This window comes from Octodon degus, unplaced genomic scaffold, assembly GCF_000260255.1.
Source record: "Octodon degus isolate 3935 unplaced genomic scaffold, OctDeg1.0 scaffold00059, whole genome shotgun sequence".
Taxonomy (NCBI): Eukaryota; Metazoa; Chordata; class Mammalia; order Rodentia; family Octodontidae; genus Octodon; species Octodon degus.
Window position 1 is genome coordinate 1,057,461 of NW_004524635.1, and position 22,454 is coordinate 1,079,914.

The following is a 22,454-nucleotide window of genomic DNA, read 5'->3' on the forward strand; positions in this document are numbered from 1 at the left end:
TAGGTGAAAACAATAACACAACTGTGAAGATCATTAATCATGTGTAGACATAAATATTAGGCTCTTAAACATATCCAACTTTTGATATCCAGGGAAAAGTGTTTGCAACAACATCCTTACGGATGTTTGAAGGTTTTATTAAGTGATAGGGACTACTCAGATAAATCTAACAGACATGGTGATATCAGCTAGAAACAAAATGAGAATTAGTGTTATCGAGGGTCATGAGAAGATTAAGTGTTTTGCTGCCTAGGCTAGAGGCCCTGGGCGCAGGCAGACCCCAGTTCACAATGCAGCTTTTCCTCTGACAAATTTCTTGACCTTAGTGGAGTTTCTTAACTTAGAACATTGTTTCTTCATGTCTAATTTATGCATGTCTAATTTCAAGTGTTAGGTATTCTTACAACATTCACAGGCCACTAGCATAAGTCTTTTGTAATATTTTATCACAGCTTTCTGTTCTACCTCTCCTCCACAATCATAAGTGACTACTAAACAAAAATTACATAAAGTTACTAGAAAATAGCAAGAATTCACTATATGCAGCATTCCACCAAAGGAATTATTTATGGAATTAGAAACACTGACACTTATTTTAACACATAATATTTTCTACCTTGGTAGAACTCGTCATCTGGATCTTGGTTTTCATTGCTGCAGTATTTTATATATCTCAAAAATACTTGTAGATGTATCAGTAAGTATGAATGAATGGATTTACAGAAAGGTAGATAAATAATCCAGAGTTAATAAATCAGACTCTCAGGCAGGGGAGATAGCTCAGTGGTCTGAGCGACTGCCTAGCAAGCACAAGGACCTGAGTTTGATCCCTGGTACCACATGCCATACTGACCCCACCCTGGGTGCACTGAGCTGGTCACCCAAATTCAGTGTGGTTGTGCATACCTGTAATTCCAGCACTGGTGAGGCTGAAACAAGAGGATCTCTATGAGTCTGAGCTGCATAACGAGACCTTGTGTCAAAATACATTTTTTAAAAAATGCTAAAAAATAAAAATAAAAACAATAAATCAGACTCTCAAATCTCTGATCATTTCAGTCAAGCATGAGAAAATTTCTCTTTTCTATAAACTTCTATTTCAGATAAGCACAGAAGAAAAGCAGCACTTTTTCCTGTGGTTTATTTGGTTTTACTGGCAAGGAAACAGGAGGTAAAACAAAAAAAACCAAAAAAAAAAAAAAAAAAAAAAAAAAAAAAAAGAACAAATTGGTCAATATCATTACTGCTACACATTTTGCATCCTGACCTTCACCTTACATTTTGTCCGCACATCATCTGTTAGTCTGAGGGTGATTGATTTAGTCTGAGCAATCACAAAAAAGTAAAATATTGCCAACTCTGGACTAAAAAAGCAGTAATGACAAAATAAAAGCAAACTACAGACAGACTATTCACTGGCAAAGTGGCAATAACTGCTCCCTTTGGAATGAAATCTGCTTTCTGCCCCCAAGTTTAACCTACTACCAATGTCACATCTCAAAGTTCAATACATAGTCAACTTGACTGAATATAGCTTTTAAAAATGTTCTTAACTCTCATTAGAAACTGAAGTAGCACAGTAATTTCATGATGAATCTAAATGCAATTATGATAATTAAAATACCAACTTAATTTCATGCTGTCTCTGGGAAATGCTCATCCCACTGGTTGCACATTCAAAATCTGAGCTATGCTGGTGAATGCCTTCAATTGCTATGACAAAGGAGGTGAATGTAGTAGAGATCAGCTACTATTACATCTAGATTATGTGCAGTCCAACTGTTACTATATACAGGGAACATATTGTTTTTAACATTTATAGGATTTTTGGAGCAATCTTACTGAAAAACTTCTGTACTACGTATTGATATTTTAATATGTAAAACTAAAAACTATGCTCATTGTTAAGAGAAAGATAGTGTAAATTCTTTCAAGGAGCTCAAAGCACCACTTGACAAACAGGAAGGTAAATAATCGGGTGTCCAGCAAGATAGCTCAGCAGACTAAATTGCCTGCTTAGGTAAGCACAGGAACCGTGGTTCAATGCCTGGCACCACATTCAATATCAGCCCCATCCCTGGGTGTGCTATGTTGGCCACTGAGACCAGGCATAGTGCTGCATACCTACAATCCTGGAGCTGGGGAGGCTGAAAGCAGGAGGATCACCATGAGTCTGAGCTGTGTAGTGAGACCCAGCAGCAACCAAATACGTTAAAAAACAAACAAAACAATCGGAATATGTGCCAGGATTAAGTTGACACAGAAGCCTGGAAGTAGGAATCAGCCAGCTGGTGAATCAGACATAAATACTGTTTGTGTGTTACATTCGCAGTGGCATCACTGACACGCAACATGCACAGGCTTCTGGGTACGCAACACATAGGATGTGATGAAGCTAAGGGAGGGTTGCCTTAGGTGAAATCACTTGATTCCAGTTTTCAAGTGATGTTCTGGGGCTAGAAATGAAATGAGATGTAGGGAACTGACAGAAAGGATAGACCAGGGCTATATCTCAAAACCAGTCTAACACCATATGCAGACTCTTTGAATTCACAGGGACTAAATGTAAGTGTATGACTTAATTCAAATACCTGTTTTAGGTTGTGTTTTGTTTTTACTGAGAACCCAGAGCAACTTCATAACTTCGTAAGTATAAAGAAATATATTGTTACCATGTTTTTTTCACACTTTATTTGTAATCCTATCAGATTAAAATGCTTTACTTTCTGAAATTGGAGACAAAATTCTCTAATTGTCCACATGTTTTTATTGGTGCTCATGCATTTTGTCATATTTGATTATCATTTAACTCCCTTGTTACATTTATGATTTCTATTTTACAGCACATATATTTTATTATAAAAGCTTATATTTACTCAGTTCAATTCTAAAAATGGCATTAAAATTTGGGGAAAAAAAAAACCTTTCTCAATGAGCACATCCAGAGACAGATTATTTCCTGGAGGATGGCATCTGTACATGATGCCACTGGGAGTTCTAATTTATTTTTGAAATTTTATCTAGATATCTCACATATCATACATATGGGTTAAGCATTGTGCTAATCATTTATTCTATATATTTGGTATTTCTGATACAGACAGTCACAGATAAACAGTGCAGATGCAACACATAGGCATCTACACTGAAGTTCAGGAGATGCTATACCCCAAATGCGCCACGTTGGAATGCTGTTCTCTTCAAACTAATAGCAAGTGAGGAACACCAAATGCAGTGCAGGGCTTTCTCTGAACTCTTCGAATCCTTTCAGGAATAAATTTTATAAAGGAACTCAAGCGGCAAGACTCCCTTCTACAGAAATCTTATCAGCCACACAATGTAACTCCTATCGAAGAAGAGAAGACTGGACACCTTCAGAGGTCACACGGATTTCCTCAATCACAAAGTGAACCCCATATCATACATATCTGATTCCTGCCCCACAAAACAGCATCTGAAAAGTAGCAATACTAAATCTTTGACTCAACTAAAAATACTCCAATAAAATCAGCCTCACATCCAGAGACACTTTGTCATGTCTCTTTCCTCCTCCCCAGATAATTAACTCGTCCCCAAATTATCTAATCTCTTCTCCCCTAGCCCTTCCAAACAGGACCTAACCACACTCAGTTCTCATTCAAGTTTGGTTCTATCACCAGGTTTGGTCTCTGAGGTTCCTGAGGCTGAAATAATAAAAGCAGTTCCATCCTTTTAAAATAGGTTTCTAGGTTTTCTTTTATCATGGAAAAAAAAAAAAAGTTAAGACCCTGAAAGAGATGTGGAAAGGGTTTAGTAGGACACATTCAAAGTGCATGCAGTACGGGTGCTCAAATAAGCAAATTTCATTACAAACTAGAATGGGACACATTTAAGGGGTGTCTTTCAGATAAGTGATATTAAACATTTATTCTCATTAGCTGTCAGATTATAATAGAAGCCATCCATATGTGCTGGAAGCTGGGATGTGCTGCCTGCCAATATTGCTTATTTTGGGGGAGAGGAGGAAATGCAATTGGTAGGTGGAAAGAACAGGTCTATTCAAGGGGCTGGAGGAATAAACAATTTACAGGTGAGGCATGTCCCTTAAGAGGTCCGTATCTTTTCAGCTGCATTCATGCATTATGTTGGAGAGTGTTACTGTCAAGGTGAAGAATTTATTGTGAACATTCATGATTCGAGGAGCAAATTTGTGTAACACACCTAAGTCAAAACTTTTATCAGTCTAACAGAAACAGCAAAATATCATTCATCTTTTATTTACTCAAGCATGATAAAGAACAGAAAAAGAAATTCTGGTCAACTATAAGATATAATTTGTCATTATTGATGCACATACAAAATTGCTGGAACTACATTAAATATATATATATATATATATATATATATATATATATATATGCTTTTTCCTCCTCTTCTTTTGAATTTCTTTTCTATTTTTGAATCTCTCTAAAGATCTGCCTCTAGAACACTGTGCTGGCACTTACCACAGAACCTGAGAAAGGAACACTTGATAAAAATCCTTTTTTTTCACCAATCTTGAGCCAGTGCTAACAAAAAGAAGGACCACTTTAGGCATGAATGGTCTTACATTGGTGCTTCACCTCCTGGGCTGACATGCATGCAGTGAGATCCTTTAGCACAGGAGTGATTCTCATACAGAGGCTTTGTGCATGAGAATGACTGAAAAGAAGTACCCCAAGAGACAGCTGAGGGTAAGAGGGACATTTGTAAGCCAATGTACCAGGTCTGTAAGAGTCCATTGAAATATGCTACTTTTCAAGTCAAATTTCAACAGAGGTATAGATTTAAAATCCACAAAAGACATGTTCCTCTTCCTGGAGAAATCAATGCTGGTTATGAAGACCAGCTATAATGAAATACCTTAAAGACAGGCATTAAAAACATAATCTTTTATATACAGAAGTTTGTATAGTGTTTATCAGTAACATACAACATACAATGTCTCACACAAATACATAAGAAATGAAGGACTTCAGAAGTCAAACCCAGGTTGGAATAATTTTTAGTGCTTATTACATTTAAAGCCTAAATCAAGGAAAGCCAAGAGGAAACAAGAATGGCAGAGCAGTGAGTGGAAACCACTCAGCTTCTCTAGGATGGTCTCTGGAGTCTGGAAACAATAGCTTGGAGAGCAACCAAAGGGAAAAGAGGGTACACAAGAATCACAGGAAACAGAGAGAGGAGGAGAAAACAAGATTAAATGATACAGAAGACATGAACCTTGCCTTAGAAAAGAAAGCACAATGCTGCTGACAGCACTTGATCGGCTACCAGCCAGAAGCAGAGGGAAACTAACAGCTTCTGCGCTCATGGAGAACTGCATTGAGATCAGGAGAATTTTACACAGCTGCAGACAGCAGGAAGACCATGAGAGACTGCTTCCTGAACAGCCCTCCAGTGCCCACAGTTGGACAGCGACCACTATACAAGCGCCCAAGGACAGGGTGGCATGGAGCAAGAGCTGAGGGAGTGCTACAGTAGGGAAGGGCTGGGTGCTTCAACCTTGGTTACAGAGCAGTACCTTGGCTGTGTCACAGTACCAAGTTTCCAGAGTGGATGAGGGAAGGATAGCCACAGGAGACTGCCGGCAACTCGCAAGCAGAGTGGGGAAAGTCTCATGAGATGAAGGGATTGGTGACCACAGACTTGGTCCCTGCAGACAGAGGGCAGCTTCACCCTCAGTTACACAGAACTGGAAGCTCATGTTGGTGCTGTGTGCTCACTGGTAAAAGAAGACAAAAAACAGAATCTCATGGTATGCTCTTTTTCTCAACTAACCCTGACAGAAAGTGACATAATAGACTAGCTGCAAGTGCTATAGCTGAACTGATTGTATAAGAATATTCCTAAGTGAATAATTTAGCACCCATGAACTTGTCTGCAAAATCTACCACTACACCCAAGGAGGTGGACAGCAAGCGTTCCTAATCCAAAAACTTGGACTGGATCAACTCTGCATGACTGTCTGCGACCTGGTAGAAGGAAGTCCTGAGTTTGAGTTAGCTTTAGCATTGCCATGGCGAAAGCAGAGGAGCTATTGGGATGGGAGCCCTTAGGCCCTCTGGCAAAGAAGCTGCTTAGGAATATGCAATGTTTCACTGGAATATCTAATTTGCGTTCCCTTGAGATTCTTATTGATTTAATTTTTTATGTTTTCTGATTTACTTAGTAACAGTAACTTAGGTTATAATCTATTATGGTTTCATGTGTTGTTACTCTTGTAAATGTGCTTTTCATTGGCACTGATTTAATAAGTGTCTATATTCTTTCCCACCTCAGCTTTTTATACAGTTTCTTCACCTCAAATTCTTGAGACAGTATCATTAAAATATTTCCTTATTCCCTCTCCAACACATAAACATTTCCTCCCAACTTTTTAAATTCCCTTTACTTAGCTCTCTCACAGTCACTCCTGGCTTCACTAGAGTACTTCCTTGATCCTCCCCATCTTAAGCCTTTGGCTCTTCCCTATTTTCCTTAACTTACTGTCCTTCCTATAAGCAGGTATGATAACCACATAGCTTTCCTCAATCACAAAGTGAACCCGCTTTCATTCATGCCTGATTCCTGCCTCACAAAACAGCCTTTGAAAACTACCAATACTAAATCTTCAACTCAATTCATTGAAAATACTCCAATGAATCACTGTACATTAATCTTTCCTTTTTACCTAACACTAGTCTCCCTTTCACACTTCCCCCTTGATGCCTAACACTACTCACCCAAATGTACCCCAGTCTCCCCACCCCATCTCACCAATGCACTACACAGCAACCACAAATAATAAACTGTCCTAGTGTGAACAGAGAATCAACAAAGGGAAGAGCAATCACAAGAATTATCTCACAGAAGTGTTTTAAGAGTGAATCTGTGGATGCTGTTAAAAACTGAATAATTCTTATGGCAAAATATAGAGTTGAAATCGTTTAACACAACAGAAAGAGCACACAATAATGCTGAGCATAAAAAGCTGAAACGTTCACAGGGAGGCAACAACATACTAAAAATGCTCATATAAACCACAAACTTCCCTTCCTTTTCTAGTAAGGGAAGTAACCCTACTCTCCATACAAGGGAGGAGAACAAGAGAGGACCATGCGGAAACAAGGAAATGAAAGATCTTGACTCCTGACCCCTAAATTCTGAGGCAGAGCAGCAGTCACAAACAAATATCAGGTAGCAGAAATGTACAAAAAGTTATTTTAAAAAGAATAAAACAGATGAATTCACAGAGGAAATAAACTAAAAGACTATAACAATTATACTCAATATGCTTATGGCAAAATTAGAAGGAATTAGTTAAAAAAACTGAACAATCTAACCAAAATGTTTCAAACTTTGAATGACAGGATCAGCAAGGATATTGATTCCATAAAAATATGTCAGACAGAAATAGCTGAAATCTAAAAAACAAAATCAGCATCAAAGTCATGTATTGCAGAAGTGAACAGTGCGAAAACTGTCTGATATTAAGGACACAATAGTGAATGATGACGAAGAGCTTAAAGAAGCCAAAAAGAGTTACAGAACAGGAGATTACCTAGCATCTACTAGATGACAGCAAGAAAACCAGACTAAGTCTCCTTGAAATTAGAGAAACACTAGAAGACAGCACAGATGGATTTACAAACACTCTTACAAAGATCATGAAAGAAAATTTCCCAAATATATGAAAAGTTTAAAATAAAGGTAAGCAATGCTTATTGGACACCAAAAAATTATGATGAAATGAGAATTTTACCAAGGTGTCTCCTCATCAAATTCACAGATATCCAGAAAAACATAAAAACAAAAACTACAGAAATTTAGAAGACAGGGAGAGAAGAATAAACATTCCCATATAAAGGTAAACCAATTAGAATCACAGCAGATTTCTCAGCACGAACATTGAAGGTCAGTAAAACTTCAGTAAATTATTTTAAGTCCTAATGGAAAGTACTTTCCAATGCAAATTAATATACCCAGCAAAGCTATCTTTCCAAATAGATGGAGAAATGAGATATTTCCATGAAATAGTTCTAGCTCAGAAGGTACATGAGTGTTAAACCAGCTCTAGAGAAAATATTTACTACAACTTTCAACAGAAATAACAAATTGTAGATAGCTAAAAATATAGCAGAAACTAGTGAGGTCAATGGGTAAGAGCAACAAAAAATATTAGGAAAAGAAAAATGATAACACCAACTGATAAAGTCATGATAGTAAATAACAAAAATATCTCACTAGTATCTCTCATTGTTAATATCGTCAGCTCTCCAATTAAAAGACATATACTGGCAGACTGGATCAAAATACAGAATCCAACAATGTTGCATTCAAGATATTATTTCAAAAATATATTAATAGACTAATAATTAATAGATTAATAATTAAAGGAGAGAAAACAACATTTAATGCACCAAGACAACAAAAAACAAACAGGAGTGGCACTCCTACTATCAGGCATGGTAAACTTCAAGTTAAAACTGATTAGAAGAGACAAAGAAAGTCACTATGTACTTGTTAAAGGAACACTCCAACAAAAAGAGACAACATGATAGAAATGTATGCACTGGAGTCCCTATTTGCATAAAACAGAACTGCTAAAAATTAAAATATCAAATAAAAGGGCTGGAAAGCTAGCTCAGTAGATTAAGTACCTACTTCAGCAAGTGCAGGGGCTGGGGTTTAATACCTGGTACTGCATGCTGCACCAGCCCTACCATCAGGCATGCTGAGCCTGGTGATCAAGTCCGGGAGTGGTGGTGCACACCTGTAATCCCAGTGCTGGGAAGGCTAAAAACAGGAGGATCACTACAAGTCTGAGCTACATAGTGACACCCTGTACCAGATACATAAGATTTTAAAAAATCAAATAAAAAGGTATGGTACTAGAACAAAAATATCAGAGGAAAAGTTTAGGATGCAGAAAGTTTCTCATACATATTCAAACATTTAATCTTTGACAAAGGGGCCCAAAGCACATGTTGGGAAGAAAGATAACCTATTTAATAAGTGATGCTGGGAAAACTAATTACCTGTTTGCACCTCTCTCTCTCTCTCTCTTTCTCTCTCTCTCTCTCTCTCTCTCTCTCTCTCTCTCTCTCTCTAATTAAAATCAAAATGCATCAAATAACTAAATATTAATGCAGAAATATTAAATCTTCAGGATGATATAATATGTAAAATGCTTGACACAGATGTAGGAAAGGTCCTTCTAAACAACTATGATTGTACAATAAATAGCAGCAAGTATCAACACGTGGGATTATATCAGACTAAAAGGCTCCTGGTCAGCAAAAGAATCAAGCAATAGAATAAGGAACAATGCGAAATGGGAAAAATTTGCCAGCTAATTCTCAGACAGAAGACTGATATCTACAGAACTTAAAAAATAGTTAAGCCACCTGAAATTAAAGATCCAGTCAAGAAATGTACAATATAAATGAACAGATACCTCACAGAGGAAGAAACACAAATGGTCAAACAGTATATGAAAAAAAAGTTCAACATCTCTGGCTATTAGACAAATGCAAATTAAAAGAATGCTAATAATCCATCTTATGACAGAAAGAATTCTACCATTAAGAAATCAAACAATAACACATGCTAGAATGTCCATGGTGAAGAGTGAATTCTCTTGAATCATTGGTGAGAATGTAAACTAGCAAAACCATTATGAAAATTAATATGGAGTATTTCTAAAGAATTGAAAGTAGAAATTTCATGATCCTGTTATTCCCTTGTTAGGTATTATCCACAAAGAGCTTAAGTCATTATACTACAGTGTGACATTCATAGCAATGTTTACAGAAGCAAAATTCATAATAGTTAAATCTTAGAAGTAGCCTATAAACCCATCAACAGGCAACTTAATAAAGAAAATGTAGTACTTACACGGATTGGAATACTACTCAGTTATAAAGCATGACAGATTTGAGACATTTGTAGGAACAAAGAAAAATGTTGTGTTAAGTAAACCTGACATACAAACCTAAATACCATGTGATATCTCTTATTTGAGTGTGGCAAAGGATGAACAAAGAAAATTATAAGGGACAAAGGAATAGATTTTTACCATAGGGAGTTGTTCCAAGGGAGTAAGGGCAAGCAATGGGGAGGAGGGGATGAGGAAAGAGAGGAGTAAGGTGTGACTTGTAAGGAAGCTCCTAACCCCAGTTCTTGTCATCACTCTATGCCATAACATGATCTAAGACAAGTTATATAGGATAAGAGAATGGGAAGTAGGGGAGGGGAGGGAAGAGGAGAGGTTTGAAGGAAAATGAAAGAAAGAAAGAAAGAAAGAAAGAAAGAAAGAAAGAAAGAAAGAAAGAAAGAAAGAGAAAGAGAAAGAAGACATAATATGTACATGTAGCCACTCTCCAAAATGACCATAAACTGCCAAGAATTGAGAAGACATTCTAATAAAATAAAAATTATTGAAGAAAGAGAACTCTCTTTCATTATGAAAACATAAAAGTAGTCTTCAAAGTAGTTGCTAATTTATAGTTTTCTTGCACTGTAAACCATCTTGAAAATGACCATGAGGTCAGTTTCTCTTTGAAATCTCCACTTCTACTACCTTTATCACTGTTTCAGTATTTCCATAATTTGACTTTTACCTAAATATATATAAAAATGTATGCTCCTCACTTTGTCTGGCAGAGTCTTGCATCAACAGCTTGTTCAGTAGAATAAAATCCAATAAAGGAAAATATCGATATGTCACCCAAGGCCCCTAATTCTTCCCTGGGGCTTTGTTACCCAGTCTTTATGCATGTGTTTTCTTCAGTCACTGGACATCACTTTGCATTAGATATCTTCTTTATCATTAGAAAAAAATCTCTTTATTATCACTCTAAGTCTGAACCAATTTTTTGGAATTTCAACAAACATTGAGTGCCAATTATTAATCAATATCAAGTCATGGCTCTTTGGCCTTCATGGACCTTTTCAACAATAGATTCAAAAGTACTTTATTACATATGTTTGAGCTAGATGAAGGCAATATCCATGAATTACAGTTTTAAGTGGAGAGATGGAGAGAGAGAGAGAAAAAGAGAGAAAGAGAGAGAGAGAGAGACAGACAGACATAACAGACAGGAAAAAGAATACAAGTTGACTGAGTATTGAGAGAGAAAAGTGCAAATATAAACTGTATTTCAGTAAGTTTGTCTGACGACTATATTTGCATTCACTGAAACGTGATAAAGAGAATTAGGTGATAAAACTAGGAAGAAATGTTCTCAAACCTTACCAATTAGATGACTAAGCCAATCCATGTACTCAATAAGCTAATTATTTCCTGATCGATAGTCACTGAAGGGCCATTAGAAATGTCAAGTGTTCTTTACTTGTGCAACTAGAATCTAAAAAATAAAACATCCAAAAAATACTTCTTTGAGATTACACTTGATGACCCTTATTAAAACTTATAACTGAAATTTGATGACCAACATTACTAGATTCCACGCATTAATGAGAACCATTATTCTTTCATAGAACCACACATACAAAAATATGAAAATCTAATGCTTTACTATGGTTCAGAAGCAAAAATATAGCACTGCTTGCTTGAAGTTTTATAACTGTTTACTTTTTTGCTTATTACTGTCAGTGTAAAAATTGTTACACATATCATGAAATAAAAAGATCAAACAAATATGTACTCCCAGGGGTTATCCCATATAGCAAAGGATAAAACATAAAGACTTTAAAAATTTTATTTTCAATGAAATATTATAAATTAGCTGTAGAAAAATGAATAGTTATGGAATGTCATAGGCAAGAGGTAGGAAAGAACAACAACTGAATTTACAGAGAGATTTAAAAGAGTCAAAAAAGAAATGATAGAAAGTCAAGATAGAGCTCTGGCATTACATAGTGCAAATAAGCAGTGGATAGGAAGGCTGGAAGAATAGGCCGTATGCACAGCAGGGATGGCCATCAGGGTGGAATAAAATAAACCAAAGGTGTGTGAATGGGTAATAATGTGATTTGTGCACTGCATAATATGAGTGGATGATAACATGGACCATGCAGTTGTCTGGACACAAGAGTGAAAGCAGATGAAAACTCAGGCAACTGGAGGAGCTGGGCACAGACCCACCAGGCCAGGACTTGGACAGCCATGTGGAAAGGCATGAAAGACATTTTTCCAGGAATTGGAGGGAAGTAGGTCCCAAAGGTATATGTAGGGACTGACATAAAGAAGGGGCACAGGCAGCTAGTCACTTTCAAGTCTATAAGCGATAGCACCAAACACTGGGAACCATAGGACAGAAAGAAAGAAGGGGGCAATGGTGAAAATGGGGACTAATTTTTTTAACCCATTAAATACTGGTATTGGCAACCAAGTACATGAACAATAGCCACAAAAAGACTGGATTGGACTTAGGAGAAGCCAAGATTATACAACACTGAGACATCAAAGCATAGTGGGATGTTATATTATTGCTCAGCAGTACTGCATCTGCTTGCCCTCTTCTGGGGAAAGTCTTCCTCTGTGATCAAGCTTGGCCATGCAACTTTCCAATGAAAAATGAGCGGATGTCATATACCACTTTCCAAATAACATAGCTTGATAAGCTCATAGATTCCTGATCATTTCCTTTCCTCTGCCATGTAATCAGCAATGTATAACTAGTAGCTGCTTCCAGGTGTTTAAACCATGAAAATACAAATTAGTTGATATGTAAGCTGAGTGAAGAGTACTTAGTTGTTACAAGGGCAACGTGGCTTTGGAGTTGGTTAATGCTGTGGTATAAACTTGCCGATGCTTAGGCAAGGGTGATATCTCACTGGTATAAGCACCTGGCTGGCAAGTGCAAAGCCCTGAGTTTGACCTGCAGTAGCAAAAATAAATAAATAAATAAATAAATAAATAAATATTTCTTAAAAACTTCTTTACTCTGATTAGTAAACATGGGAACAAATATGATTCCTCAAAAATCAAAATTAGAGAAAGATCACAAGACAGTGCCATACAGCATTTAATCAGACAATTCTGAATTGTCATTTCATAAAATAAAAAATACAAAGTAGTTGTATTTGCTAAGTTACTTTGCATCACTTTTTCAGTATGAGAAACTTGCTTTTAAGCTAAAAAAGTTCCTTAACCAGACAATTATTCTGGCTACTTTTGGACATGCTAGCTGTATGAAATATTCTGTACTGAATAACAACCACTTAATATATGTTTAATATGTGTTTAAATATGATCAGTATGGGAAAGCAATCAGTAGTAAAATGGACAAGTTATTTTAAGAAAGCATTATCTGTCAGCTCACATGCTTCATTTTTATATAACATAATGGGAAAGAAAGGATGAAATGGATGCAGCTTTCTTGGGTTCTATACAGAATTTTGCGGAAATTCAAACCTAAAGATAAAATTTGGTTTGAAACATCTGGTGAACATGCTGGAATCCTTGGTTGCTCATCTTCTATGCCTTTTTCAGGGTAATGGTCTGTATGAATGAGGAAAACACTTGTCACTCTTCCTTGTGCTTTAGGAGATCTACAATAACTTTATAGATTACTATCCCTTTTGCTTTGCTGGTTTTCTCTAGGTTCACCATTTCACCATCTTTTTGAATGTTGTAAGCTTTGGCATGTTTATTTCATGGAATTCTGTTCCACAGCCCATTCCAACATGCACTCTCCCATTGGTCTCTAAGTACAGGGCCTTGATGTCCACTACTATTCACATTCTAATCTTTAAACTGAGGGATGGAGCCTTGCTTTAACAGCTCATTTTCCTAACAGAGACAACACAAATGGGTAATTTCTTGACCCAGCTTGTGGTTCTAGATACAAGTATATATGAACTTTTAGATGATACACATCTTTAAAACAAGAAGGATTTTTGAAATTAAAGAAGCAGTCAAAATAGCCTTAATAGGCATTATGATTTTTTTAAAAAATGTCTAGGAGTAGAAATAGGGTAAACAAAAGTGATCCTCTCATTGTTTATATCAAACTCATCTTGTTCTACCTTTCCACTACTTTCTTGCCAATAAAAAGCTACTTTCATTTCATTTCTCTATAGGAAGAGTGGCTGGGGACAGGGTCCTCATCTGTGTCTGGAATCAGAGACTACTCTTCCCTCCTGTATTATCACTCATTCCCTCATTCTCTGAAAATATAGCAGTGATTCTTCTATGTAGAAAAGACAAAGGCTTTTCATGTAAACTAATAAAATGGAATTAATTCAGCTCTTCTTCTAGATACCGAAGTTGTGAGAGTAAGATAAGTGTCCCTGGCGTTTGGAATGTAATGATACAAACTTGGAAATATCAAAGGAGAAAAGTGTCAAGGAATACTCAGTCATTCAAAAGATACCTTACACAGGGTCTGCAACACATCAGACAGGTGTCAGGGCGCAAAGATGACAGATGTATTCAGCTTTAGGTGGTACACAGTGTCCTCAGGGAGGGGCTTTATGCACTTACCAGTGACGTGCAGGTAAAGAACATACAGTGTGCTGTGGAACTATATCATTGTCCTTTTCAGATCAACACAGAAATAAATATCTCAAATTCTTGGAGGAGCTTATACATGCCCAGTGGATGCTACCATGTGTAATATATTCTTTTTGTTGTGTTGTACTGGTTCACTGTTCAGTCCTCTCTACTTTTGTCAGTCAGGACTCAAAGATTATGTTCTAGTTAAGATCTTTCCAGCATGATGGAATCTTTTCTTTTCCCCACTATTGTCATTTGTACGAATTGGAAGTCAATAACCTGTACTAGCTCTTTTGTTTTAGAAAGTAACTTTTAAAGGTATATCCATAAATGATATTAAGATAAAATCTGAGGACCAGTGGCTTTGCATTTTAAAATGTCAACATAGGAAAACCCCACTGGCTAATATTAAGCTGGTTGTTTGCAGAACTTGTCCCATGAGGCCAATCAGGGGCCATTATTTCAGTATGAAGACTGTTAAAAAGATTAATTAGTATCAATAACACTTACCTATATTTGCAGAGGGAAGATTACTCAACCATAATGAACCCAGAATTACACAGCTACCAGGTAAAACAGTGCACTGTTTGGAATTTGTGAGAATAAAGCCTGTCGGCGATAATGCTCTCATTGGGGCCTCCTTGATTTATTTTGCCTACTGTGCTGTGCACCTACAGCTAAATCAAATCTGTGCAGCTATAAACTAAGGCATTGTGCACAAGATGCTAAGGATACACACTGAAGAGGTTCACTATTCAAAAAGGGATGTAAGTTACATGGCTTCCAATGCCTTTATTACCACCATGTTCCTTTGAAGAGCTACAGGACTCTTCTTAAATGCAAAATCTGGAGTATAAGTGGGAATTAATTTAAGAGTATTGAAAAATGTGAGAAAAAAATTACCCTTATACAGAAAAATGGATCAAGAATGAATCAATGTGGCAGACACATAATTAAACAGACATGGGGTTAGACAAGAGAGGGAACCCCAAAACACCAACCATGAGGAAAACAACAAAGATCATCGCTTAACCTGTTTTGTCAGAGCTGGTATTGATGGTATTGGTAGTGATGGAGGTGAAGGCAGTCTTTGCGCTGTCCTTGGCAGTTACAGATTTCTGCTTATTTTTCATGGCTTCCAGTGCTTTGAGCTTCTTGGCATGTTTCGTGCCTTTGTAGTGGGCCGCAGCCTGGCTCTACAAAGGAGAACAAAATGAACCATGCAATCAGGCTCATTTCTAAACTGGCATTCTCTGTATTACTGCAAATACAGACTCCCTTTCAATAACAGGTACCATTCAAGCTAATTCTGGTCATAGCCAAACAGTAAGGTTCTATTTAGAATGATGCTGGAGGGCAACAGGAATCAAGTTATAAAACGTTCGGACAAAAGGGAGAAATATTTTACCCTGTCTCTTAAGGGAAATGTGGCTGAAGACAAACACATCAGTATTTTGAGAGTTTCGTGGGGAGGAAATCCCTAAGAATTCACACCAGCACTGCCTTTGTTCTGCCACTAAAGATGCTGGGCTTCCAAGCATTAACAAAAGCCCTAGAAAAGAGGCGCTCTCATTTTTTTGTTGTTCAGAAAAGTGTTTCTCCTTTCTACAATGTGCTTTATTAATACAGCACCCAAATGGTGTCTACAGGAAAAGTTCACACATAGCAAGAGAAGTGGGCAACAGAGACTGAAGTTGAAGCTTAAGAGTTCAAAGGCAAATGCACTGCTTGAGTCCAAATGGAGCCACACAGAAGCTGGGCAGTTTCTGATTTTTCCTTTCTCCCAGTTTTCTACCAAGTATACCTTGAAAAAGTCAAGGTAATATTACTTCTTTAACACACAGCTTTTTCATGTCACAGTCCATGCCCAGGGTCCTTTAACTATCTGATGGGGTGAATGCAGATTTTTCTGTGTCATTATTATTAAATAATGATACACGTTTTCAAGTTTATGTTCTCTTAACACTATTTTGAGGGCATGTACTAGAGAGACACATTAATTGATACATAAAATTATCTTTAAAGAAGTATATACTCATTAGTGTTTATTCATTCAAAAGAAAAAGTTTTTGTAGTGTGGGGTGGTATGGTGAGGTGATGTAGACAAGGAGGTTCTTATATCAGGTTTTTCAAGCCAAACCTTTTAAAATATCATCTTATAGGAAAGAAATCTCAATAAGTGACTACTGCTGTTAGAGTATCCATTATTTGCACCTCTTATTAAAATGTTCCATTTTGCAAAAATAAGAAAATAATCACACTGTTCTCTTCATTTTGGCAACTGCAGTAGGCAGGGTGTTGCAGTATAATATTTTTTAATAAATAAATAATCTGTACCCTCATTTGCATCATTCTAGCAAGGGGTTAGACAAGAGAGGGAAGGACTAGGTACCCTTATTGAAAGAGCACTGGACAAGTAAATTATTTATTACGAACAGTTTCAACAGAAAGCACACTCATGCATCAGTTACACGTTCTCCAACAACACATAACACCAAAGAACATAGTATGAGGCATAATAGGAAATTAAGACATGCTATAGTTAATAGAGAAACCAATGATTGAATCAATTTGATTCTATGTAGGAAAGACTTGGATGGATAGAGATGTGTAACTTTTTTTCCTGCTTTGTTTTCCTTTTCAATAAATCAAATCATTTGGCCCTATTTTTTGAAGACAATACACTATATTCAACATGGTTATTTCCTCTAAGCAACTGGCTACATGGCTTCCCCTCCCTTCTCCCTGTTACTACCTTGTCCTCTCACAATGGAGATAGATGACTGATTTTATAATATACATTAAAAGACTAGGTTTTGAGTAACAGTGCAATCTTCACTTATACAAATACTATACATTTAATGGATTTAAAGTACATGTACTTTCTCAGTGGTATTTCAAATTAGGCTAGACTTTGTATTACCATTCCTAAGCCAAGTGAATATCACTATATTTAAAATAAGAAACTCACAACAAAACAGCTTCCACAACAAATAAATGAGCAAATTCCACAAAAAAAAAAAATTCTTTGCACAGGTATAGTTAGACCAATCCTCTTCAGCAAAAAAGTGGCTCAGAGGGTCAAGGTTATAAGGATCTCACATAATCGCTAGTAGCTGGAGGACTCTGAGTGGAGACACTTGATATTTTAACACCCTTAAAAAAGAGCAAATAAATTCATACTAATACTCAATTGTTTATTAAGCAATAGTCTCAAAGCACCCTCATAATTATTTTAATTAAGAATTATCTAATTTTTAATAAAAAGGTAACTAAGTATCCTCCTAATTTGAGGAAATGGAATTACGCAAAAGTCCAAACTATAGAAAATAATAGGACATGTCGGCTATAGGGAGCGTGGAATATAGTGGGGTGATTGCGACAGAGGAGACCAATGTAATTGCGATATGAGAATGTACTGAGATGCACATACAAACTTAAAACTTAATTTAAACAGATAAGTCTTTTAAATTTAGTTTATCTTAGTCTTTTTGTAATGATTATAGAATGTTTGGACTGTTCTTAGGTTATGCAATATACTTCTAATCTGTGTATAGCGACTACATAACTCATAGGTCTACCTTGAGTGAAGTGTCTCTTATAAAGGTACTTTCCCTGTGAAAGAGAAAGCCCAGCAGATCTCCTTACCTTTCTGGTGCACTCAACTAGGCTAGATATATTATTTTCCCATACCTAATCTCTCTGGGGCTATTGACAAAGCAGAAGCCTAAGTGGGAGTCCTGCTGAGAGATTTCTAAAAAGCAGCAGTTGGCCAAGATATTTCTTTGGACCTCTTCATTTCTCCTTTGGACAAAGAGATTAAACATGGTCACCGCAGATACCAGATACTTTGTTCTTTCTGAGGCTATTTCTGATATTTGATAATCTCTGGGTCAGAAACCTTGGAACCATTAAGCCACAAACAAATGATCTTTTTTTTTTTTTTTTCCGGAACCGGGGATTGAACTCAGGCCCTTGTGTTTGCCAGGGAAGCGCTTATTCCACTGAGCCATCTCCCTGGCCCCCAAATGATCATTTTTCATAGGAATGTACTTAAGACTCAATAAGCATGCGAATATCAGATTCTGTACATTAAATGTAACATAGAAAAACAGTTCACATAGAAATGAGCAAAACAGTAAGAGCTGTGTTTAATAACTGAATTTTAAGTAATATACAGAATCTGAGGGTACTGCACATAAAAATCACTACACTGATCTTGAAATAGCAGATGACATAATGAAATTAACAAGTGTCTTTTCTAAGGCAAGTACTGACATTAAAGATGGCAACCTTGTCCTGTAGAAAAGAACAGTGCCATTTTAGAAGTTTTTGCCACTTTCTAGTTATCAGCAGCCAGTCAGATTTTTCAGTATTCCAGTTTTGTCTTTACTCTTTCAAAATGGCTTTTTTAAATGTAAGTGAAATTCCAGAGTAGATAAGATGAATCTGGAAGGGTATAACATTTTAAAGAGGGGCTTTATCATTTTGATACAAACACACACATACATTGATTTTACTTGTTTAATTAAAAGCTACTTTTATAAATTACTAATATTTATGAAATTCAGTAGAAATTTAAAATCCAGTTATCTTTCCCACCATTAACAGCAGAGCTTTATATACTTTTTCTCAACATATTACAGAGCAAATGCCACTTGATATGCCTTTTAAATACTAGGAAATTATATGTAAGTATACATACTTTTTATCATAATTACTTAATTTTCACAAACATGTGACTTCCAAAAGGAACAAAGTGGTCCTTGTAGCTTTGTGATATCATGCAATTTGATCACATGTTAAACTTCTGTAAATAAAGATGATTATACTCATGGGATTTTTGTCCCACAGAATTCATCTGAAGTGGTGGTTCTCAAAGGATAGATAAGTCAAACAGCAGTATAAGCATCTTAGTATTGGCTTAGGATTTCATGAAAATGCATGATCAATGACAGCAACAGATTTTCTGAATCACAAAGCATGGAGATGAGACTCAGAAATGAATGATTTGTGAGCTCCCCAGGTGATTCTGATACATGTTAAATTTTCAGAACTACTCATTTCTCCAAAACTGGTGATTCCTAGACTAGACAACTGTTGAATGTCCAAAAGTGATACCACAAAGCAAGGTATATTTATTTGCAGAATACTTTAAACTACAGAAGTCTTCTCAGAGCCAAATTCTCTGACTTCCTATATCTTGTCTTTTGTCTTGTTTACCTTCCCATGCCCCTAAAAAAGGAGGGCCTTGCCCCCAATTTTCCTTACCTGACTAACAGCAGTTCCTACAGCACAATGCAAGTTTTGAAACTCCCTCTTTGGAGCCCCAGGGATTCATGATTAACTCGTACCCAGTGAGGAGAGTAAGAATGCTTGCTTTCTAGCAGAAGAGACTCGAATCTAGCATACCTTCACCTATTCTTTTGAGGGCTGAGACCTCCAAAAGCCTGTCAGAATTGTAGGACAATCTTTGCTTTTCTTTTCTTTATCTTCCTCAATTATAAGAATGCCCAGGTCCTCCAAAAATCCCAACACCCTGTTCCTTTCGTTGAGAAAGCTATATAAATTTCATCTATATGGTCCATTCTAGAGCCTCATATTTTGTGTAACTGTCATTCATGCATCAGTTTTATATGCCTTTTCTCACAGTAGTTTGCCTACTGTCAACCTCACCGACTCAAATTATTATCAACCCATAATGTCTTCCTAGTGTAAGAAACTAAACGAGTAAATAAAACCTAAAACATACAATAGATATTGTAAAAGGGAAGGAAACTGGTCCAAAGGAGAGAACAACTGGGATGAGAGAATGGAGGGGGTAAAAAAAGAAGGGACACACACACACACACACACACACACACACGCACACACAATGGCTAAGATAACTGTACTACTAATTTCTACTTAACTTTTTAAATGTAACAATGCTGAATTTCTTTTTTTTACCCGCAGAATTCTTACTTGAATTTATTAGTCTTTTTCTCACTGAGAACAACTGAGTAGATGAGACATATTTTATCTATAAATAAATTATTGTATCTTGATAACTTAATTTACATAAAATGATATGACCTTGATCAATTTTGCATGCCTAGCTCTGGTAATCTAAACAACTACTTTAAAGATAACAATATGCAATGTAAAAACCAATGTTGATTTCTTATCATCTTGTTTTGAAATTCTATCATTTAATGTTTTAAAATTTTATTTATTTTAAAATAAAAAATTAGAAAAAATATTTTCAAAGTATTACATACATTAACAAAAAGAATGCATTTTTATCCCCTACTTAAAGTCCAGTTTTTAAAGAACAATATATACAGTCATTTAAAAATAAATATTTACATATCTATATGTATGCCTATTACCGAAGAAAAATGACCACAAGTGGCTTTCACTAAATCAAGTCCTTAAATCATGTAAAAAGTACTCCAGATATGTATTTAATTGTAAAACTTCTATCCAAGAACGTTGAATTCAAAACAGCCAGTAAGTCTTACATTACCATTCTAAAACTCCATATGAGTGGACATCAAGTTTTTCTGGGTTTTTGCTCTTTTTATTTTTGTCTTTTCTTTTTACCATAATTATTATTATTTTGACTTCATTACGTTAAGTTCTATGAATGTTCTGCATTGATCTAATTTCCAAGGACTGGTGAAACCCTCAGTTCTATGATGATAATGATTATGATGATATTGGTAATGATCACAATCATAAACAGAAAATAAGCACTGTGTCACAACTTTCACAATTCCACTGTAACAAAGGAGTATCATAGTCACTATTTTATTTGCCACAAAATGATTTCAGGTTAGTGTGCCTAGGTTCTTTCTTTATGTACTTCTGTCTTTTAGTGAAGGAAGCCATTAGAGGACAAACAAAACTACAATGGAAAACCAGGAATACTTTCTCTGAAACTACATTTTATAAAACATGAAAAAATTTAAAATAAAGTGCATCATTGTTCTAAATTTTCTTTACTTTATGAATGCAAGTTTTTGTATGGTAGAGAAAATTCTATCATAGATATATTTTATTTCTTAATTAAATGACCCATGAAGAATACTTAATAATTTCTTTTATCTTGAATCACCTGGTTAAAATATATACCAGTCTATGTTAAGAATAAAAATGAAAATTTACTTGCATTGCTTTCCAAAGGGGGAGAGTGATTCCATTAAGGACACTCTATTAGCTCAAGAAATTAATGCTTTACTTAATGGCCCATCCAGACCATTTTTGTGTATTTAATGACAATGTATTTTCTTTGTTCACAAAAATTATTTATGTAATGTATATGTGGAATGTGATGTGCCCCTACCTTTTTGTTATGTTTATTTAGAAACTTTTCTTCCATAAGTTTAAGTATATGAAAATCACTTTTCTAGTATTACTTTTCTTACTATTCATTTTGAGTTTAAAAGCACAGAAGAAGAGTTTTACGAGGATTCTTATCTATATGCTTGTAATTCGTGAACTTCAGTAATGTTTTCAAGTATCTTATGTGAATAAAGTAGAAAGTTCTCGAATGTCAAAATTAGTTTGAGAGTTTTTACGCTGTTTCTGTTATGAAATAAACCATTTCTTTGGTACATGGTCACCCAAACAGCTACTACTTGAACACAGTGATAGCGCCCTGACTGAGGGTCACGGTACAGTGATAGATGCCAGGACCTGCCACACAAGACCTAGTCCAGGTCAGAGTTACACTGACTGGCTACATTTGCCCTTTTATTTTGGATTGTATCCCAGAGACCTTGCATGAGCCAAAACCCTAGCAATGTAGTTATAATTTTAGGCTTGCATAAAACTAAGAAGGAGAAAAAGCACTTTGTCTAACTACCCAACCAGTGCGCAAAATCCCCTCATCATGCTACAGCTTAGCACCTCCCCAAGGGTCTGACTGTCACACACCATTTGTAAAGTCCAGCAAGGAATTACAAAGGTTGCATCTAACTGTATCTGAGGGTAAAGCTGTCAGAGA

At 36.0% G+C, this 22,454-nt stretch overlaps 1 protein-coding gene across 1 annotated transcript in view; it reads right to left on the bottom strand.

Annotated features, from left to right (window-relative positions):
* Znf385d (zinc finger protein 385D) overlaps positions 1-22,454 on the bottom strand; it is a 354,050-nt gene that overhangs the window by 81,340 nt on the left and 250,256 nt on the right. The window contains exon 4 of the mRNA XM_004634180.2: positions 15,498-15,660. Coding sequence (XP_004634237.1) covers positions 15,498-15,660 — 163 coding nt within the window. The remainder of the gene's footprint in view (positions 1-15,497; positions 15,661-22,454) is intronic.